The sequence below is a fragment of the Camelus dromedarius genome, chromosome 28, assembly GCF_036321535.1.
Source record: "Camelus dromedarius isolate mCamDro1 chromosome 28, mCamDro1.pat, whole genome shotgun sequence".
NCBI classification, from domain to species: Eukaryota; Metazoa; Chordata; class Mammalia; order Artiodactyla; family Camelidae; genus Camelus; species Camelus dromedarius.
This window is the reverse complement of record NC_087463.1, coordinates 15,327,563-15,351,099: the sequence shown is the minus strand read 5'-3', so window position 1 is coordinate 15,351,099 and position 23,537 is coordinate 15,327,563. Positions and strand designations below refer to the sequence as shown.

Genomic DNA, 23,537 nt, shown 5'->3' with positions numbered 1-23,537 from the left:
TGCCGTGGACTGTGTGCGGTCCTATTTCATTAACTCAAAGACATTCAGGAATCAAAGACCACGGGATACAAAAAACATCTGTGCTGCGCATTCTTCTGGGTCTGGTTCAGTTTCACTCCCTTTCTTCCACTTACAAGGGTTTGTCCTACCCCGAGCCGTCTCGGTTCCTAGAACGTACGCCTCCGGGTTACTTCTCTATCATTTCTGTCCTCAAAGAATCTGGCACTCAAGAAGGGACCGCTGGGAGGAACGCACACAGAATGTTTTCCTTCCAATGCCATTTGCAATACAATCATTTTGCCCTTTTCAATTAAAAAGCAATCTAAATAGAAAAGAGGTCACTGTCAAAAGATTTTTTCCCCCTGCAATCACTGCTTTATAAAAGAAACGGATAAATACTACAGAATAAAAAATGAAATTACAGTCTCTGAAGGCCTGAGTACAATCTTTCCAAGGCTATTTCTTTCCACAAATCAACAGAGGAAAGAAACTAGTCGTTCCTTTTAAAGATAATCACTGGTTTTATCATATGATCTGTAAGAAATCTGTAAATAATTTCAAAAAGTAAACAGGCCCAAATATCAAAAAACACTGAAATTAAAACAGACTGCCGGTGGTGAGTTACTCCTCAGGCCCAGCCCTACGTCGTGTTTGAATTTTTCCAGCTGTTTTAATAAGCTGTATTAAGGAGGCAGGCTGGCAGGTGTACTCAACACCCAAACCTGAAGGGACACTGCACCGCGGAGGGTCCGGGAGATGTGTGCACTGAGGGGCTCTGTGCAAAATATTTCTTTACTCAGTAAAGATTTCTGGGGAGGATGGGAACTGAGGAGAGGAAGTCAGGTCAGAAACAATTACTGAAAGCCAGACAGGCCACCTAAAAGGAGCAGCAGTGAATTATCTTGACATAAATGTTTAATTTATCCCAGTTGGGCTGACTCCTAATTTAAAATCTTTCCTCCAAAATAATAATCATACAATTAGCAATAATACTAAAGTAACTGCTGTAATGTGGTTCGTAGAATGTGTTTAAATTATTCCAAAATTATGCTATACACATATGTATTTGATTTTTAAGGCAAGATTATAGCACTGAAACCAAGAATACCGTCACAGTTCAATGCCTCTGAACATCTACGTGCTGTTGCAATGCTCAGTGATCTCCCACTGGGTAGCCCAGGAAAATCAGATCTTTCCCATAACTTAGCCTGGTGGAAGTATAAAAATTACACTCTCCTGAGACATTTAGCCAAATAAAATTCTCAAATCCCTTGTATGTGTATAAATAAGCACATTTCATGTTTGCATCTCATCTGAAACCCAAAAGGAGGCTGTTAACCAATTACACACAGTTCCCTCTAGGCACTTACAACACAGGACACCAAAGTATGTATTAGTTCTTTTTTTTTTTTTAAAGAAAGACATATGTTCACTGAAATTTAGTGTGGATTTATATTACTCCCATCTGAAAGAAGAGGAAGTTAAGTCTAAGAGGGGTTAGATGTCTTCCAAATCAGCACTTACTCTTGATCCATTCATTGGAGAAATATCTGTGGGCTTACTGTGAGCAAGGGAAAGAAGCCCCCAAAGACGCTATGTTTCAAACCTGAAGAGAGGAAGAAGAAAGTATAAAGTGCCTAACAGGAGATAAAAGATATACAAGGCAGCCTTCATGCGGTGCTGAGAGCTGGGATGAAGAAAGCACGCGCTGCCATGGAAACGTGCAGGAAGAGGATAGGATTCGGTCTGAGGGGACCTGGAAAGGCTCTCCAGGGCAGGCGATGTCTACACCGAGACCTGAAATGCTAAGTGACGTTAGACACTGACTAGGTGCTGTCCCTCAAGCTAATGGAACATCTCCTGAAGAGCCCCAGAGGTGAATGAGCACTTTGGGAGGCTGAGTTTGTCTGAAGTGTACCATATGAGAGCTGCTAGAGAAAGGGCTGGCTCAGGGGAGACGTATAAGCCACTGGACCACTTTGAGGGTGATGCAGAGATGGCACGTGGCACAATCGTAGCTGCACTTAAGGAAATTCTCTGGGTACTCTGAGAGCAATAATCCAGGCAAGAACTGCCTGAAGGAAGATAAATGGGGAACTAAAGGATACTAAATGGATGCCTGAGGGAGAGGGGCTGGGCAGAAGGATGGAATCACTAAGTCAAGCTGGACCCAGGGCTTTTGGCTGCAGAGGCTGAGGGCGGGGTAATTTAGGTCTCTTGTTGAACAGGCTTAAAGCTTCTGTAAATTATCCAAGAAGCTGAAACACTTGATAAGTGGCTGGCTTCTGGGGACTGGAATACAAGCAAGGAACCCCAGCTGTGGACAGAGATTTGGAAGCTGTCGGGACAAATATGCATGCAAAGTGGAGCTGGGAGGGTGACTGAAACTTCCCAGGGAGAGAGCTAAATGTTTCCAGGACCGAAACTTGATGGGTGTCCTGGCAACCACAAGAAAACCCAGGCGAGAGTATACTGTTTCACACTTAGAATACAAAGCGATTTTAGGAAGAACTGCCAATCGGGTGAAAGGCTGCAGGGGGGTCAGAGAAGTGATGACAGAAACGACCACCTGCCTCCATGAGGAGGTGGCGGGGAGGTGGGGCTGCTGGGTCTGGAGCCGGAACCCAGAGCAGTCAGCTGAGGAGCAGAGGGAGTGGAGAAGTGCAGAGGGCAAGGTGCTTGCTGGGCTGTGTGACAGGGGGACAGAGAAAAGGCAGGGTGCAGGCGAGTCAAGGTCTAGGGACAGGAGGACAGCAGGAAAGAGCGAGAACAGATACAAGAACGTCTGGAAGCGGAGGGTCCAGGCTGAATGGCACGGAAGGACTCACGCTTTGGTTTCTGACTCAAGTCCAACACTCTTCATTTCAACAGCTTATGAAGACGTTTCTCTCCTCCTCCCCCAACTCCCTTGAGTCCTTTCAGGGGGCCCCACTGAACAGAACTGAAACTGTAATCTAATCTGATGTGCCTCATTTCAAAAGGCAGAGTCGCAACTTCTTCAAAGCTAATCCCAAAATCCCACTAAGCCGAACGTTTCCTCCGTGATGAATGGCTGCGGCCAGCGTCAGCCACGGCCTGTGCGCAGCGCGTGCTCCCGCGCCGGCCCCCAGCCCGCTCTGCGGTCCCAGGGCAGGCCGTCTGCGCGTTACACCTCATCCCACCAGCAGCTCTTTCTTGGAGCCGTCTCTGCACCTGATAGCCTAGGTCCAGTGACTGTCAGATGTGCAAGATGAAGACAGTTTTTTTAAAAATAACTGAAATGTTCCAAGTTGGGTACAGAAATCTCAAAGGTAGAAGAAATGAAAGCTCTGGACTACCAGATAATCATTAAGGTCTACACTTGTTTTTAACATTTGTGAAATCCAGTTTCAGTGCCAAGAAAAGACAACTTCTCAGACTCACCACATCGGGCTCTGAGAAGAACAGGTCGTGTATTTATACAGCAGGCTTATTAGGTACTGCCTCTTAAGAACTACCCAATATTTACAGTGAATATTCTAGGATGCTGTGGCCCAGTAGGGGAACCTAAGGTTGAGACAATTAAATAAGCAATGTGCTACTAAAGCCATTTATATTCTATAAGCAACTAATTTTTATATGAGGAGATACTGAAGTATAGTCAGACCACATATAATAAAAACAACTTTTGCCATTTGTGAGCACTGTGATCAGTGCTCAAAGTCAAGTTTACACTATTCAGATGACAGGTCAAACATGCTAGCTCCATGAGTACCTCAAATGAGATTACAAAGTAGTGCTTTTAATTAATTTGTAAATAATATAGAAACAAAGTTTTCAAGTATCTAGTCTAGACTAATTAGAAACCAACTCCCATGCACTTTTTACACGTTCTCCAAGAATAACTATATGATTTACTGGCTTAAATTAAAGCAGTAAGATGGTTCCTTTGAAAGTATAATGTATCTGAATCCGCCAACTGATCTTAGTGTCACTAAAAGTGGGACAAGCTGGTATTAGGCACCTTGGGATGTGAAACAAAAATACAGCACCTATGACGTATTCCCATCTGAAAAATTCAACCTGAATCTAATCCAATTTCTAGGAATTATGGGATGAGGAGAAACAAATTAAATAATGTCAAAAGGAAGCAATTACCCAAATCCAGAGATGCAGGGGACAATCTACAGGACATGAAACCCAATTTTCCCCACAAATTAATAGCACATTAAAAAATAAAATAAAACGAGGGCTGCTAGAGAATAAGAGGAGTTTAAGTCACATGACAACCAAATGTAAAGCAGACTCTCTTTGGATCCAAACTGGAACAAACCAACTGTGAGATGGCCAGGATAACACTAAAAAGTAATCCTGCCAGTTTTATTAAGTCTAATAGTGGGCATTAAAAAAAAAATCCTTATCAGATAGAGGTGTATACTTACTACTTTAAAAAGAAAAAAACACATTCAGAGGTTTTTCGGTGATTTTGAGTTATATAGAGCTTCCCCTGGGTAGTTTGAGGATGAGGTCCCTCTTTGACTCCAAACTCAGGGAAGAATCACAAAAGTCACACAAATGTTACTAATGGTTTGAATGGTTTCCAAAACACCCACTTTCTTTCTCTCCTTTCTTTATTTGACATCCAGCTAAGAGGTCAATTCAAGTGTTTTTCACTTTAGTTTACCATGGTTCTTGGTTCCTCACAGAACATGATCGGAAGGACTTGGAAAAGCCCATTTTATAGATAAAGAAACTAAGGCTCAGAGAATGAGTGATTTCTGAGGCTGCCCTACTAATCACCGGCAGAGCTAGGCAAGCACACAGGTCTCGGAGGCTCTTCCCAACACTAACAGGGGAGGCCTCGCTTACCTTCCCGTGCTCCTTCCTCACGTGCGAAATGTAGACGTCTCTCTGCGTGAACAGGCGGTCACACTCCCAACACGTCCACCCAGGACTGGCCACTTTCTTGGGCTCCACCGACTTCTTCACAGGTGACGGGGATTTCTTTTCCAATTTCTCTTTCCCATTCATGGATCTGGCGTCTTCTTTGTTTTGATTTGCTGAATTTTGAGTTGTAGGCTTAATGCTCAAAGGCAAGTTTATACCCAAGTTTGGAGGCCCTTCAATGCTTTTCAGTGTTCCATGCATAGACTGTGTTATGAAAAGAAAAGAAATACCTTTCACAAGTCACACCACTGAAAGAGTGCACACGGGGACGATCTGACCACACTGTAGATGTTTCGATACAATTTTCTATACATTCAGAAATATTTCTTAGTATATCAAGGAGAAAACAGACCATTTCCGGGTAAGAATAATTATATTTTCACATCTGCCTGGAAAGGTCTGAATGGGCGAACCTACTGGGAAGAGCTCAAGGCCCTTTGCTCGCGGACTTTAACCAACACCTGAAATCGAGTTAACAGCAAACACTTCTCCCTTCCTTGAGCGCCCTTCACATTCCTGGAACACTTCTAACAGTTTAGGTTTTTTGCTGGGGGAATTTGGGGTAATTTTAATCTCCCCACACCCTACCCCAATCCATCCCTTCTTACTGACGGCAACCAGACCTGTGAACTATACAAAGTAGTTGCTCAAAAAGCCTTTTGAAACTGTTTATTATCATAAACATAGTAACCTCAATGGTCTCAACGTCAGCGCACAGATTTGCAAACTGTACTGGGTAAAACCAGTGCAGTCTGATCCTGCAGACGAGCCGCTTTGCTGTTTTTGTTTGTGTTCTGGGAGCAGGGAGTCCAAAACAAGAGAGCAAGCAAGTCTGTGCCTCAAGGTACAATTTATCCTTGGAGAGGGCCTGTGCTTCTTATCAGTGGCTCCGAGTTCTCGAATCTCCAGAAAGACACAACAGGACACACTCGTGCTTCCTCCCTCGCGCTAGCACGGCTAGTTCCCAGGTCACAGAGCCCACCCTGCAGAGACCTCTGGGCTCCTGCCCTCCCACGTGTTCGGGAAGAAACTGCTCCTTCAGCAAAGTCACCGTCACATGTTCTCAAGGCAGGCGCTTCTCTGAATAGTACCAAGAATTAGCCAACCTTCTTCAAGACTGTCTCACCCCAGGGGGAGAAGAGGGGTTTCTGTAATTTCCTCATGAGCAGAGGTTACAGTCTCCCCAGACAATCATTAAACTTGTCTGTAAAAAAAGGCCCGAGATGGCTGTCTAACGTGCCTCAGCTTCACCTGAGGCTCCTTAGACAGTCATCACCTGTGTCGCCTGCGTCAGCTTCTTTTCCCACCACGCAGGGCAGAGGCCTGTGTTTAAATGGTCTTTTTCAAAACTAAGGCCAAGTTTTTACATTTTTAGCCATTTAAAACCCAAAGAAAACAAACCCCAAAGTCTTCTGATAAACTTTTCGTATGTTTCCAGGCAAAGGCATTTTCACTAACTACAAAGCTGAAGAGAGGGCAAAGCATTGAAGTATTCTAAGGTAACTGATCATGCTACGGAAACTCCAGAAAAACAGTAAAAAAAATTCTGCTGTGGCAACAGAATGTGTGCAAAAATGAGAATGTCCAATTTACTCATGTTGTTTTTACATTATAAGTAAAAATAAGATCATTTATTAAGGACGGATGTCTTTTTTTAATATAAGAAACAACAATTCTTTCGAATTGATGTTTCCTGAGCTCCTGTAACAGTAACTTGAATGTTTGTGACTTGAAAGTTTACTTTTTATTCCCTAATTTTTTTTGTTTTTTTTTAGGGGGGAAGATATTAAGTTTATTTATTTTTATTTATTTATTTTTTTAATAGAGGTACTGGGGATTGAACCCAGGACCTCATCCATGCTAAACATGCGCTCCACCACTGACCTATACCTACCCTCTTGAAAGTTGACTTTAATGGAGATGCCAACATGGAGCACAGGGGTCCTACACAGAGAATACATCTGTATTTTTGTAGAACAAAGAAATGATAAAAATTGGATTGAATCAGGCAAATAAAAATCTACCTCTAAATAAATCTGTATGTGGAGAAACACTGTTCCCGGTCTCCTTTCTCTTAATTTCTTCCTCATGAAAAAACTGAACAGCACAGGCATCAGACAATGTAAATAAATTCACAAGCTAGAACATATCTTAAAATGTAAAAAAACAAAACAAAACAGGTTACCTCTAACACTATCGGATCCATCCCCAACACATAAAAGCAGGATAGTATTTTTAAATGTATAGAACATACTTGAAATAAGAACACAAGTGAGCATTCCTATTGTGCTTGTACCGCGTAGACTTGCAAAGTTTTGGATGAACAAAAACAATTCTTTCCTCCCTGTGGCCACGGGATTTTACCACTCCTCTTCAGTCGCTAGTTCTTGGAACCTTGTATTCCTCCAGATTCACTATTAACACAGGGAAGACCCTAACCACAAACCCCGATGACCCCACTTCCAAATGCAAAGGTGACTTCCAGAAAGCAACTATCTTAAAAGCCTCTTAAGAAGCAACTTTTCTTTCCCCTGCACTTCCCCCCACCCCATTTATAGTACATTAAAATAGTTGCGTCTAATTCCAATGTCTGTATGTTTTTATTAGCAGTTTTCAGTTTTTCCTGATCGTTCATTAAATGAATAGTCACTAGCAAGATAATTTTGTAATTTTAGTAAAAACCTTTAAAATATCTTAAGATTTTACTGTACTGAGAGTGAGAATGAGGAAACATTTCTCCCATGCACTTTGTTCACCCTAGTGATACCACACCTTCACTACTTTCCCCTGGCTTCTCATGAGAAGAGAAACGCCTCTCTGCAGAAGTTCTAAGTCCTTTGCAGGAGACGGCTGGTTACGCTTCCTGAGCTCACACACATTGGACACAGGGAATTTCAAGGATTAATATAGTCCATTCACTTGACTAACATGAGATCAGAAGAATTTAGAGAACTGATTTGCTCTTTAAACTGACCTTTTCTTATATAGAAATCATATATATACTGGAAAAAAAAACACTGAGAAAGAGATTGAGCTTATGATAATATTGGGTCTGTTGTTTCTCTTTTTAAAAAGACAACACTTTAATCTCTGAGAGCTGATGGATATTATCTTTTAATGGCACAGGAATAAAACTGCTTAACCTCTCACAATGGACAGTTAAGAGGCTAGGACTAAGCTCTGTCCTTAGAGAGCTTAAAAGGCTATAAAGAGATTTGGGTTCCCCTTTGGGGGGTTGGAGAGTGGATGGTTCAAATTGGACATTTATTCATTTCATTAACTGAACACCCAATAGGTGCCAGATACTGTGCTGTATCCAGGACATTTCATTGTCATTTTACATGCAACCTTGATAGAGGGGAAAAAAAAAAAAAAAAACTAAAAGATCCAGGGGCATCAATTATAATGTAAACTGCCTAAGTAATTCCAAGGGAAAAATCTTCATTTTTCTAAGCACACTAATATTTGTAAGAATTAACATACATTATCAGAGTCCCTGTCTATTTCTAAATACTGTGTAACACACAGTTCTCAAAAAAGTAAGTTTCATAGTCATTTTCACATACAGAAAAAAAACCCTAAAACTTTACTATTCCTTCAGGGCATGCATTTGTTACTTAGCATTGATCTTTCAGATCAGGGCTCAGTCAAGTGAGCGCATGATGACAGCATGTTGCAGATTACTCATTACCGAACACCAGCATCCATCCCTTCCCTCCACAGCGCACATGCTTTCTCACAATCTGCAGCTCAGCCTTGATTTATGACTGGATGGATGGATCTGCAATTCAGGTAAAGGACATAAGAGATGTGCACTCACCTTGATGTGGTCCATCATGAGCTGCTTCTGTGCATATAAAAGAGAACAGTCTGGACACTTGAAAACAGACACCTTCTGGTTTTCGATGTGTTGGTCAAAGTGGCGATACAGCAGGGTTTGCAGGGTGAATACGGTGTCACACATGGAACACTTATATATTATTCTAAAACAGAAGAGGTGCAGGGAAATGTCAGTCAGCCCTCATCTCTCAACCCGAAGGAACTACTGCTTCACATCCGAGAACTCAGGAGGCAGAAGCATAGCAAGAAAACAAATAGGATAAAAAGAGCAAAACAGATTTCAAAGGAACTTGGCACCACCCTAGTGCAGCTCAACCTTAACATTTTGGGTGCAGAGGCACTGGACCACATTTGCTAAGAAGTCATTTTATCACTCGCAGATCTACAGCTGACACACATTTTGACAAGGTCTTCCTTTGTGAGTTAGTTTAACACAGAACGAAAGTACTCTTGTTTTTTTGGAGCTACTTTTAAAGATCAGACAAGGAATACAGCTTGATGGTGGGACCCTAACTTGAAAAAGAGGATCTGATTGATGAACTAAGTCAGCCCACTCGATGTCTAAATACACTGTTACTTGTTTCAAGTTTTCTTTCAGAGTTAGCGGCAATTTCACACTTGAAGATGTCGACATTTCTGTACCTGTTCTTAACACTGAAAGTTCCACGCCAGGAAGCAATTACACATGAAAATAAAGGAGCATAAAAGAAAATCCACAAATCAAATGTTGCTGCAACACTTGAATGTCTATGGTGCCCTAAACGGTTTAAAACTGTCCACTGCAAACCATATCCGAACCTAGTATGTTACAAAGAGCAGCCTCTTTAAGTTGATTCAGCAGCTCTGAGCCTTCCGGACACAGCTCCTTCCGTCCATCGGCACCCTCCCCCAGCCCGCCGGCTGCGGGAATGAAAAGACCTGGACTGCCTGCTCCGAACCTCCACCTCCTGCAGACTCAGCGGGTCTGAGTAAGGTCGCCCTGGTACTTAAGGGAGGCTCTAGAAGACACCTGTGTCTCCTCCGAAGGACCATGAGCACAGGCACAAAACATCAGACAGGGCAGCTCAGGAAAACGGCAGAGAAACACTGCAGGTGCTGGTCAGCTGGGAGAGGAAAAGCTGAGGTCTCGTCTGATATTCCCACGGCAAAGCTAAGAAAGGGAACGCCTTTCCTCTTGAAAGCACTTGTCCTTCCTCGCGGAGTCTTCTTGAGAGAGCACTTTTCACATAACCTTCAGACCTCACTTTGTATTTTTCTGTCAAAAAATTACCAATTTAACTTTTTTCTCTTTTTCCACGTGAGACTTAGACCTTTAATTGGCGTGAGTGACCCATGTTTTCACAAGGTCTTGACACGGCAGTCACCCCGGCCCAGAGCACAAGCACCCTTGACCGAGGAAGGAGGTGTTTCTTAAGATCAAAGTTTTACAGGACTTCATCACTCGGCCCAAAGGTGTTGCACTGCAGACGTGTCATCGTTAACTCGACCGGGTGTGGCAAAGATACGCATTTCCTCACTGTTAGAGCTGGAAATAGCCCAAACATCCAGTAAAGTAAGTAGTTAAATAAGAGCAACAGTGTTCACGTTTTTAAAAATTATGATGTGGACACAGTACGATGTGGGATATACCAACAATATGGAATGATCGTCATGCAAATTAAAAAACCAGGTCACAAGGCAGTATGTGTGGTATGGTATGACCACAACTTCCAGGAGGGCACAGAAAAGAAACCGAGGGCATGTAACCGTCATCATCTCTGCCGGATGGTAATACACCTATTCTTTTTACTCTTTTGCTTGTTTATATTTCCTGATTTTTCTGGAATCAGCACATAGCAATAAGAAAAAAAAAAATACCCTCAAGAAAAGAATGAAGATTTACTGGCTGGGCGAAGAATTTTCTCAGGATTCTAGTCTTACATTTTCAGAAATAACGATTTCATGAAAAATGGCACAGCTTGTTTCATTCACGCCGCATTCCCTTCCAGTTTCGTTTGTTTCACTTTGTTGTCTTCTACTAAACAGCACAGAAAGTATACAACAGGAAATAATCTGTTTACTTAGGCATTTTTTTGAGGAATCTGAGGAACAGGTTGTTGGGGTGATGCTGGAACTGGCTCCACAAACTACTAGGAAATATCAAGTGGGAAACGGTGACTTCACGGTGCAGAAACCTGGCAGCCACCAACCTGACTAGATGGTGCAGGTTAATGTCACTAGGAGGACAGCTGGGCACCGAGTGTCCCTGACGCGGTTAGAGAAGCTCCCTGCCAAGGGTACGTATCCTGGGTCCAACTCAGAGAGTAGTGGCGGACCGGGAAGGAGGGTCCCCCTCAGCATGAGTCCAGGATTCTCTGCTGGAGGAGAGAGGCGAAGACTGAGCAACTGTTCCAGATGGAAGCACACTGATGAGACAGGATAATTAAATGTAAAATGTGCTCCTGGACTAGATTTTGTACCAAAAAGGAAAAAAAAGACAATGTCTGAATAACTGGAAAAAGTTTAATGGGATCTATGGAGTGGATGGTAATGTAATCAGCACTGGTTTGACAGTGGTAACACAAACGAGTGTCCTTTCTGGGAGGAGAGGCAGAACACACTCAAATATTTATGTCATGATGCCCCACTATTCCTAAATAGGAGAGAGAAAGAGAGATAGAGAGAGCAAAGAAAATTAGCAGAGAGAGAAGCATATCCTGGTAAAAATTTCAATTTTAAGGACAAAGAAAAATGATTTTTAAAATTTCAATATAATCGCTTTGAAATAAAACATGTCACCTATAAAACAAAGCAAGACAAAAAAAGGGAGAGAGACAGAGAGAGAAAATAAAAGGATGAAGCAAATGTCAAAAGTGCCAACAACTGGGGATTTGGGTGAAGGGGATGCAAGAATTCTCCACGGGGTTCTTCCAACTTTCCTACAGGATAGGAACTACTGAAAAATTAAAAGGGGTGCTAACGCTTTAAAAAAAAAAAAAAAGCCCAAATGAAAGTGTCATGAACCTCACAGACATAGTGACAGAACATGAAGGCAGAGCAGACTCCCCAGTTACAACGCAGGAGAAAACGGACAGGGCGACCGGCAGGCGGAGGAGGGAAGGCAGTCCAGACAGTGAGGACAGTCAGACAAAGGCAGAGTCCACACGGGCCCAGCCCGGTGGCGGCAGTGAGACGGTCCGTGTGGCTGGACGCCCCGGGGTGTGGGGCTGGCAGGGGAGACACTTTGAAAGCCAAACCTAAAGTTGGACTTGATCTCATCTGCGAGACTGAGTGCGCGGCAGGATAAATGGATGGTAACGAAGGAGGGAGGAAGTGCCTGAAAAGGAACTGCAAGGGAGGGGGGGCAAGGGAGGGGAACGGGGGGGTGGGGGGGTGGGAAAGAAGAACTAGAGCACTAGATCCAAATACCCACACTCGGTCAGGACAGAGTGCTACACTTGAAACAAACATAATAAAGGACTCTAAGCCCGAAATCACCAGGCAAAGTGTGACACAACTACGAGAGAGATTAAGGCAAAAATGAAATTTACTTTTACTAATCAAGGACTTATATCGGCTAGGAAGTTAAATTCAGGAACCAGTGTCTTAAGTTGACTTCATCTTAGAAGTGTTACTGGGAAAAGTGTATCCTATAAGAAAGAAACTATGGAAAAACGCAAAGATGAAAGTTTTTAGTCTTCCAGGAATCTATTAAAATCATCTTAAGAAAAAGAACAAAATTGATAAATATTCACTTGTTTAATAAAAATTGACAAGAGCATTTATAGTTAAGTGATATTTTTGGACAAAGACTTCACCTGGGCTGTACTGACAGGTTTAGGCAGCTCTAAGCTCTACTTCTCATAGCATCAAAGTCTGCACAGTGGCATAAATTTTCATATCTTAAATTTTATTCCGCAGAACCACCACTGCCTCTGAATTACTAATAAAGTGGCGGAGTCCAGGTGAAAAGGCAGCAGGACTTACTTGGGCTCTCCGATCTTGATGCCGGGGTGCTGTGTGTAGGCGTGGGAATGTGTACTTGGGGCGGACTTAAACGCCATTGGACAGATAGGACACTTGTAGAAGACTTCACAGTGAGAACCTTGAATGTGAGACTTCAACGCGGCCACGTCGGAGTACACAACGTTGCAATGCACACATCTGTCAGAAAATACACATGCGGTCGTTAGCACGAGACCATTAAACACACGTAACTGTGTAAAATGAACGTTATTTTAAGCAGCCCTTTTATTAGGTTTTTTGTGGCTTTTTGAAAGTGTGTGGGTTGTTTCCTATTTATAACAGGTCAAATTATTTTTATGTATTTGAGAAGGAAGACCACGAAGAAGAAAAATAAAACTCCAATGGATGATTTTTTAAGCATCTTTAAAGTCACAGGGAGGGTGTCCAGACTCCAGACCGTGGTGACACCAATGGAATGTGGGGCCATGTCAGGGCTGGGGGCACAGCAAGACCCCATGGCTCCTGGCTGTGGGGAACCCAACACCCAAATGGCTTTTCCAATGGAAGAAACCCTTGCTCCCTAATCCTACACGCCATCAACAGAAAGCACAGAGGGACAAAAAAAGACTTGCTCCCCAGCCATGGCCCCCACGTCCTGCACACACTCAGGCGGTGAACGTACCTGGGGTTTACAGAGAACGTCAACCACCTAGTGTGTCTCCTGGAAATTATAGTTACACTTAGAGTTGTTCTTTAAGAAATGACATGAATTATGAACTTCTGAAAAAAATCAACCTCTCTACATAAATTGCCTCTCCAGCTAACCTCTTGTTGAATTTCTAATAATCTCATGATCAGCTCACTCCTCACTCAAATCTAGTCCTACAGAAACAAACTTTAAAACTTAGAGACACTTCTCCACAACCTCACCCTTCTCATGCAAGGACTCTCAGCAACATCTATAGTGCATCCATCTGATCACCTAGCTGTCCTTTGTACACACCTAAAAACTCTCTCTGTAGACCTTTCACACACCAGGCAACTGTGTTCCTGGACGTGAATGTGAGAGCCGATCTGGGGAAGGAAGACTGCAGACAGGCTGCCCTCCAGGGACAGCAGTCAGTGACACCTATGTTAACCTAAGGTACCTCTGTCCTAGAACCTCCCTCCAAATTCAGGGAGCTGCTTCCAAAGTCACAAAGAGTGGCATGCTCTGAATTATGTGTGTTCTACAAAGTGTGCCATGTTAAGCTTTGCCAGTATTTTATAAAAATCATAGTTGATGCCTTTAAAATGAGCATTTTAAATGACTTAAGGCATAACGTTCAGCAGCATGCACATTAAAAACACTAAACAACAGGAGAATAAATACGGAAAGCTGCTCTGTCCAATTTACTGGAACTATTATTTCAGGCAATAAAATCACCCAAGCTCACTGAAACGATTTTGAGTTAACTTGAACTTGGGTTGTCTCGGACAGGTTAATGATCTTCTCTGGGCTGGTTTCTCATTTGTAAAATGAGAAGAGTTGGACTAGGTCATTTTTTCAGTCCTTCTCAACCCTAGAAGCTGATGATTCCTCTAAAAGAGGAAGATGACATAAAGCAAAAACAGACGGGTTACTATTATTTCAACAGAAGGACCTGTTAATAATCATGAATCATAAACAAAATATTTTCCCCATCAAGAGTAGAACAGAGGAAAGGCTAATTCTCTGAAGTCGCCTGGAGTGAGAGGAAGATTCAATCCTGAAGAAAACAAACAGGAAGTTAGAGAATCTGCAGCCGATGAGAGTGGTGGCTCAGGCTTGGTCCAAAGAGCGCCACGGAAGCCAAGGGAAGGTCCTCCTTAATGTGAGGAAAGAAAACAGGAAATTTTGAAAGAACTGAAGAGAAAGTTGTGAAATACCTGCCTACAAGTGGAGGAAAAAGTTCATGGGCAACAGAGGCCAAAACAGAAGGTAAATAGGACAGACAAACAGAAGCAGAATTTGAACGGTTCACACAGCATCCTAACACTACTAAAAACCCAGTTCTATTAATAAATATTTAATTCAGCTGAAGCCCTTTGTTTTCCAGGTACAATCAAGTTTCTCTTCATTTTTTTTTTAATTAAAAAAAAAAACTGTTTACTGTATACAATTCTGTAATTCCCTTTTCTAGATACAGATCCAGGAAACTTCAGGGAATTACTCGACTTTGACCAAATCACCGGAAGCTAGCAGGGACGCCCCCCCCTCGCCCCGTATTTGGGAGATGCAACATGATCAAGGAGAGGGCGAACAAGACATGGTGAACCGAGGAGAGGCAAAGGCGGCATGAGGGCCGTGTTAGAGATGCTCTCCTGGCTTAAAAACAAAAACAAAAAATTGGGAAAACTAGAAAGCCAAAAAAGGAGGGGAACACATACAAGGTCAAGGCGCTGCTGGACCCCAGCCAGGTATCAGACTGGACCATTATTTGAAACACCAGGAAAAAAAATTAGGTCAAACGTTGCTCTATTACCTGAGGAGCTGAACACAAACTAGGCTTCAGAATATACAAACGTGGTGTTTTTACAGCTCTCATCACTCTCGCGTGCAAGAAATAACAATCTATACTGAACACAGAAATTTTAGTAAAATGTCAAAGTGCCAAATTTAAGCAACTCTGTGAACGAGGGGAAAACGGAAAAGAAAAGCAAGGGATGGGCTTTTCCAAGTGAGCTAGTCACTGTCAGCCCGCCAGCAGAGCTGTTTCAGCTTAGGAAAGATACCAGGAGTAGCTAGAATTATAGAAGTCTTACTTCCTTTATTCATTCCAACTTAAAGTTTACTTCCATTGTATCAGACAAATCAACTGAATGAAGAAAGTTCAGCGTCCGTTAAAAGAATAGCACTCGTACAATGCTGCAGAATTGCTTGTTACATAAAACAAAGATTCCAGTAATAACAGTTTCAAAACTATGGGATAAGAACCAGAGCATCACTGTGGATGAATTTTGTGGACTCAAAAGGGGACCGTCAATATGGAACATTCTTCCTGAGCACTGAGCACACTTCTGGATTATACGTGGAGATGGGGGCAAGCGTTGGGCCGGTTTCACAGACGGATGCCACGCCGCAGAGAGAACACATGCCCCATGGGAGGAGCAGCAAAACTGGCACAAAAAACTCTGGTTTCTGAATTTCCAAACCAAAGGTTTTCTACTAGGGTAGAATCCAGTCCATTAAATGTGTGTGCATCACAGGTCTGGACATAAAAATATAACATACGCCTTAGTGTTAGAAAAATGGACAGAAACATCAAGGAACTGGTAATGCTGTAACCTAAACTGAAATGAAAGAAAACTGTTAATCATACCAACTGGACTTCATTTTTATAAAATATCATAACTGTATTACAACTAAAAAAGAAAATCACTAACATTAACTAACGATACCAGGCAACCAGACATTCAAGTTTAAGATTGACACACAATACAGTAATACCTCTATTAACAAAGGCACTGTGTATCAATGACATGTTTCCTTGGTGCACCTTCAATGGGTCAAAATGCAAAAGGCACAGGAATGCATTTCAGAAGGTCACAAAGTGGAAGACAAAGTTCAAATACATCATCACTCAGTACTAGCTAAACTCACATTAGATTTGTCCGATGTTGTAAGAGACACCTCTGAGAGCCTCAGGGGACAGTGAAAGGGGTCGCAGTTAACATGTGCAAAGAGGGAGGAGCGGAGACTCAGGTAATGGGAAGAAAGGACGAAGGAAGGTGATCTGGGGCAGGAGTCTCTTCCACAAAGAGCAGTGACAGGAAAGGTCAGACACCCAATGCTTCAACATGACAAAGTAAAAGTAAGGGACCATCACACCCTTTCTGTTTTGATTAGAGGAGAGGAAGTAGTCAGAGGTACAGAAATGCATGGAATTCTTGCAGGGGTTAAAATGCAGAGAGCACAGCAAAAATATGCTGGAAAGGGTGCAGAAAGGACCAGCTCCAACAGTCAGTCAAGGCGACACCGCGCCACATGCACACTCTCGCCTGGAAGAACAGGCTCCATTTACCCTTGACTTGCGGTGGACCAGAGGGCCAATACTGCATTACAGGATCCACACTGATCAACCCTACTACCAACGAGCTAGGTTCCCAGAGGATCTGTTAATCGAGGTATCACCGTATGACCCTGAAAAGGATGTGCACGGACCACTCAAAACACTGTGCCCAGAATTCTATGCAAACAAGCTTTACTCACACGGAAGTGAACGCACGATATACTGACCGAAAACCAACTCTCCGCGTGTAGTGCAGACAGTTCTTGGTGACGTGGGTCTGGAAGTGCACCGACCTGCAGATGGCCCCACACTCGGGGCAGGTGTAGGGAGATTTGTGCTGATGGATTCTCTGGTGGGAGGCGTAGCTGCACTGGTTAGGAAGCAGCATCTGGCAGACAGTGCAAGTCTTCTAGACAAACCAAAGGGGGAAACAGGGTTGGTCCTACGAAGTTATTTTCTAACGCACAAAGAAGCTTGGTTAAACCTCAAAATAAGTATACATCGGTCATGTCAAATACCACGGTAAGTGCTTCTAAGCCCAAGGAAAAAGCAAACTGAAAAGTCAAATGGTCAATGTAAAATTCCTTACCCTGTAAACTACAGGTAACATGCACTACGTACTCAGGCTCACCCCGAAGTACGACGTAAGGAGAATGTCAGCTTTAGGTACAGTTCCAATTTTGTTACTTTTATATTTTTTTAGTGTGAAGAAGAGGTATTCTAAATCAACTTTAATGTATAATTACACGTTTATGGGCATCTATCCTGACAGGAGTCAGAGTTCCCACAACTCAAAACACTGTCTTCAAAATATTAAAAATTAATTAGAGGCTAAACCAGTTTCTTTTTCTCTTTTGTCTTCAGTCATTTGAGACATGAAATACAGAAATGCAGAAGAATGGCTACAGCCATTAGTTGCTTTTTTTTTTTGCACATGAATTGGTCATTTAATGGATGAACTGACCATTATATGATTTATGATTAAAACCAACAAACTCAAGTTCAGATACATAAATTTATACATTAAATTGAAACTTCACAGAGCTTAAAATCTAGTCACATATAAAACAAAACTGAGACTGAAATCCTCTTCGGAAAGGGCTCTCCACACCATTAACTGACCAGAACAAACTGAAACACGCTACTTATTTTTCATCCCCTTAGATGTTGGCAATAAACATGGCATATTTTTAAAACACAAAAGACTTCAAGTAAATGTAAACAGAGGACATAATTACTTCCATTCCAAAAATAAACCTAACATAGTACAAAATAAAAACGTGTTTGAATACTATTCGGGCATTCATGCAACAAGTATCTACTATCTTCTAAAATGTATAATTTTCATGAGTCGGTTAAAGAAAGCCTCAAAATAAAGACTCCAGCTAAGATCAAATGATCATTTATACTGACAACAGAATTATCATGACATTTTAAAAAGACTTTTTATTCTTTCAGCTTTTGAATCAAGCAAATTAAGCTTTAAACTTCTGAGGACCTCAGACTAAGAAAAATCAGAAGCTCGCTTGAAAATTTTCTTTGTTCTCTCCTGAAAGGACTTAAATACAAATTTTATCCCATAAAATGTTTATTGCAGTCACAAAATAAGAACATTACAGGCAGCTTTGATGAGGTTAAGCACCATTTAAAAATAGCATTCCTTTTCTAATAATACACATTCCAAAAGTTAAAACAAGCCACAGCAAGGAAAACCAATCAGCAGATGCATTAATTAGAAGACCCTGTTGACATCTACATCATCACAGGTAATCATCTGTTTCTTTGAACTATGGTCTTCCGTTCACTTTTACCACACAGTCATTCAACCCCGACAGTGAATTATGTCTGAATTTCCACAGGCATCTTAGCATATCCTGCACTTACTTAGGAATAAAATCACTATTTTCTATGCTGAAATCAAAACATTTTCATATCATATGTACTGAGCCCATTCCACTATGAGCCAAGTGGTGAACCAGGTCCTTTAAATAGATACATTTAGATACATCATCTCATTGGATTCTCATAATAATCTATGAAGTAGATAACAGTATCTCCATTTTACAGATGAAGAAATGAGGTTTAAGGGAGTTAAGAAACTTGCCAAGGCCCTACGGCTATGAGGTGGAAGAACAAGGATTTGAACTGGGCTCAGAATAATTCCAAGACCTGTGCCAGAGGGGCTGAGGGAGGAGTTGGGTGGGGATTACAAGGAATAAACAAACAAAAATACATAGGGCCTGGCAGGGGGGTGTACTATTAGCAAATGCACCTGAATGCCACCGAGGACCCTCATGTTAGGATTATGGATGTCTCCCCACCTCCCTCCACAGCATCTCTTTTATCGAGAGTAACGTGGTTACTACACCGCTTTCATTACGTAGGGAAAGACAACAACAAAGAAAAAAGAAAATCTAAAAAGGAGACAAAGTATATGCTCCCTTAAAAGCTGAAAAGAATTTTCACATTATCTCTCATCAAGATACGTTAACAAATATCCGTCACAATACATATAAAATTCACAATGAATTACTTAAACACGCTACACTACTAGATGCTTTTATGTTTATAATACACATATAAATATATCAATAGTTACGGTTGTGTTGGTGGGTGAACGGGCTTTGTTACTGGCAGATTAACTAAAATAAGTATTAAAATTATTCAAGAAGAGGTTTTATTAAAGTGTTTGTTATGATAGAAATCTGACTGCAAAAACTGAAACACATTCTAGAGTAACAAGGTCACCCGAATACCAACATTTCAATACTAACCTCCCCCATGCTGGTTCCTGGAGAGAGAGGGGACATGCTCCCATCACACTGCACTGGGCTGCCCCTCCCCGGGAGCCTGGAGAGCGGGTGGTGGTCCTTCTCATCCCCACCCCACCCCCAACCACGAACTAGCCGTAGGAATTTGCACTCATCCATTCCCATTGGCTGAGGCTCCCCACCCACCTTAGGTACAGAGGTACCTTGATACAAAAGGAACAGGGAGAAACTGGGAGCCAGGAGGGACTGCAGTCCCCATTCAAGATGCTTCCATGTTTTGCAATTACCGAGATGGGAGAGAATTCAGTCACTGGGAAATCACATCAGATAAATTCTTATCTTTAGTTCGTGTATATAGATGCATAGATACTCGTGCACGTACTCTCGTGTTTACTCCCACATCTCCATTTACCTGCTCCCACTCTGCTCCACCTTGAGAACACGTGTGCTCTCTGGGCCGCAGACAGTCTCCTCCTTGACACCTGTGTCACAGCAATAGTTTCAAACCCACAGTTTACCCAACTGTTCTCCCTCCAGTTTTGTTCACTGTACCTATTTTAGACAACGTAGTTCTCTCTGCTTCCTGAGATAGTGGTGACGTATTTTCACAGCACAGAGTAGACCTCATTAGCATCTCTGGGATACGGTTCTCTGGATTTGGGGGGGGGGGCAGGTGTTTGACCATGCGGGCAGGCCAAGATTTCTTTTTTGTTGTTGTTATATAATCTTTTTGTTGTTGGGGGGGGCGGTAATTAGGTTTATTTATTTTAATGGAGGTGCTGGGGACTAAAACCCAGGACCCCTACCACTGCACTATACCTTCCTCAAGCCAAGATTTCTTTGTGGTCCAAAAGATTCTGACTTTCCTTCTTTTTTGTTCCCCCCCCCCCAACTTTATTAATTTTATGTAAGTTTTTTTAATGGAGATACTGGGGATTGAACCCAGGACCTCACGCATGCTACGCATATGCTCTACACCACTGAGCTATCCCCACCACTCTCATCTTCTTTGTTTTAAATCAAAGAAATGAAAACGTATCTTAAAACTCAGACTCTCTTTTATACAAGTTGAGAGTACTTACTCTCTAGTACCTGCCTTTAGAACAGAAGTATAATAAAACGCACTTAAGTACTTTCATGTCTTGACATTTTACTTATGTCATCTGAAAATGGAAAATGCTTTCAATGCTTAGGTAATGAGCAGCTAATTTCTACTCTAGGGCAGACTCATTTGCTCAGAGAACTGCTACTTTCTAAAATAAAAATAATTACTCTTCCATAGTCAGGTAACGCAAGAAAGCTGTAAGAAAATAAAGCTGAAAAGTAACCACTTCATACTTGACAACTACCCGCCTCCTCTGCCCAGCCCTGACACGGCCCCCGATGCAGGCAGTGAGGAAGGGGGAACGGGCACATCATGGCCCTAAGAGGGCTCCAGGAAGCGTCAGATGGAGCCTGGCATCCTCTTTGTACACATGAGAAATTATCCAAGTAACAAGGAAAATAATTCTATGTTTCGAATACAAACTTGTGGTTGCCGAGGGGGCAGGGGGGTGGGAAGGGACAGACTAGGATTTCAAAATGTACACTAGATAAACAAGATTATACTGTATAGCACAGGGAAATATATACAAGATCTTGTGGTAGCTCACAGTGAAAAAAAAAGTGACAATGAATATATGTATGTTCATGTATAACTGAAAAATTGTGCTCTACACTGGAATTTGACACAACATTGTAAAATGACTATAACTCAATAAAAGAAGTTTAAAAAATAAAAAGAAAAAAAGAAAAAAGAATTCTATGTTTCAATTCCTATTTTAGGGAGAAAAAAAGCCTGGGAAATGTACAAGGGGAAAGACGAAGAAGGCTCCAGAAATCGAGTAAACACAGCATCTACTTAGGCTTAAACTTCAGACAGACCAAAAGCCTGCAGCAGCACGAAACACACTGATCTAGAGGTCAAAACACTGTCAACTTCACAGTCGGCCCAGACACTAAGTGAATTGTTTCTGCCTCATTTAACAGCAGTTTCATAATCTGTCTACAGTACAACCACCAAAAACAGTAATAATAATAAAGCACACCAGTTTGTTTTCTGGCTCCCCCTTTCCTCTAACTTCACAATAAGAACATAAAGCATTTCATTTCGACCTCACTTAAATGGAAGTAACACAAAGCAAGCATTTACAGCAGAAATAATTGTATGTACCATTTGTTCTCAGTGCTAGGTGGTTGTGGTGGTTTTGTCCCAAATCATTCGGCTACACTGCAAATCCCTAATAAGAGCTGACAGTTAAGTGAGCAAATCTGTAGAAAGCAATGTGGTCAACACATATAATCTATTCAGACGAAAGTCACTCAAGAAGACAGGTAAATTAAGAGTTGATAGCATTAAAATATAAACTGGGATAGGAGCAGCCTGACCAAAATTAAACACTTAGGAGAGCAGGACCAAAAACCAAGCTAATAATGGTATGAGCAAGGGAGCCGAGGTGAGCTCCATGGTTTCCAGAAGAAGCTGCTTGAACCGAGTGTGTCTCAAAATGAGCCCCGGCGGAGGCTGCTCAAGATAAATTAATATACTTGGTATGTGGTCCTAATGATGCCCATAAGTCCCTGAAACTAAACTGAATCAGCAACCCCTAAAAATTAGGACCTCCGAAGGTAAGTCACTTTAACTGCACCCTTGAAGCTAATCTGGATTTAACCCCAGGGTCCATTCTCATGACGCCTGTGGCCTCTGCAAGCGGCCAGTTCTGTGCTTCTGGATCTTAGGTTATCGGCATGACAACCTGGAAATAATAACTAGCAATAAAGAAATCTTACCCTGAGTCCTGAGTTGGCCACTAATTGGGCATTTGTTTCTTCAACTGTAAAATAGAAGGGCTGAGCGAAGGATCTCTAACACTCTGATTCTATGGCTGATGTAGATGCTACAGGAAGCATTTCCAGTCTGTCCTTGGCTGAATTTAGAGGTGAAGCAATGACATTCCAGTACATTTAATTATCAGTTACTGAAACTACAGCTCTCATGGAGAGGAGGCAAGCTTCTCCAGCCCCTCCATCTACCCCTTTCCTCAATGTGCCCCAAAACGGGGATTATTAATGGGGTAGGGTGGAATACAAACTGCCAACCGGGGCAGATTTACTGGTGTTAAAAGTCAACGCCTGTGTGCTCCATTTTTACTGCCCCGCTTGGTTCCGTGCAGCTGTGATGGGAATGATCCACCCCAGACGTTCCATCTCGCCCCCTCTCCCACCCCAGCAGCAGGCTTGCCATCTGGGTCAACAGATGCCAGCAGGTAAGATGACCTGGGCCTGAGTGTGCCGGGTCCTGTCCCACACCACGGACCAGGGTGGGACAGAATTCCATGGCTCAGATCCAGGCTTGGGAAATGCAGGGCAAAGAGGGCCTCAAGTTAAACCCTGGATTCCCACCATGCTCTCAGCAGACCTGCAATGGGGGGGTTGCTGAGCACAGGGCCAATTAATAATTATGGGGTGCCCTGCGTCTCTAAGGCAATCATTACACTGTATATAGACTGCCCACAGATCCTTTATAAGAGGAGGAGTAACTGGCAAGGCAGAAGTCAGTAAATGCCACCAAAACCATACTTTATCCCACTCCATGCTGGCAAAGTCTCAAAACCCTGAACAGGGCGGAAGGTAAGGGGAGCTGCCGCCCGGCAGCCACAGCTGGTGTCAGCAGGAAAAGAGATCCTTTGCTGGGTGCAAACAAGCCCCCTTGGAACAACTCAGAAAGGATCCGTTCAAACCATACACAGGGGTCAAGATCTAAATGGGGGGAAAATGAAAGCTAAAAAGAGAAGGGAGATGGTGACAGCAAATAAACCAAGAAGTTGTTCTCAAGAGGAAGGCTGAGGTCTTAGGAGGCTGGGCTCAGCACACGGGAAAGGCAGATGAGCTGCTCGCTCTGACAGCTGTCACAGATGGGCCAAGAAGACGGCTGCCTGCACTGGGCAGGGAACAGACCCGAGACAGAGAGGAGAGGAGTCCGAAGTCAAGTGGAACACTGCCCTCC

General features: G+C 42.6%; 1 protein-coding gene across 8 annotated transcripts in view; it reads right to left on the bottom strand.

Moving 5' to 3' along the window:
* Positions 1–23,537, bottom strand: part of ZNF532 (zinc finger protein 532) — an 84,021-nt gene that overhangs the window by 11,866 nt on the left and 48,618 nt on the right. For all 8 annotated transcript variants that reach the window (XM_064480380.1, XM_064480378.1, XM_031441819.2 and 5 more), the window contains 4 exons: positions 16,949–17,130; positions 12,712–12,888; positions 8,726–8,888; positions 4,828–5,109 (listed from right to left, as the gene is read on the bottom strand). In XM_064480380.1, coding sequence (XP_064336450.1) covers positions 4,828–5,109; positions 8,726–8,888; positions 12,712–12,888; positions 16,949–17,130 — 804 coding nt within the window. The remainder of the gene's footprint in view (positions 1–4,827; positions 5,110–8,725; positions 8,889–12,711; positions 12,889–16,948; positions 17,131–23,537) is intronic.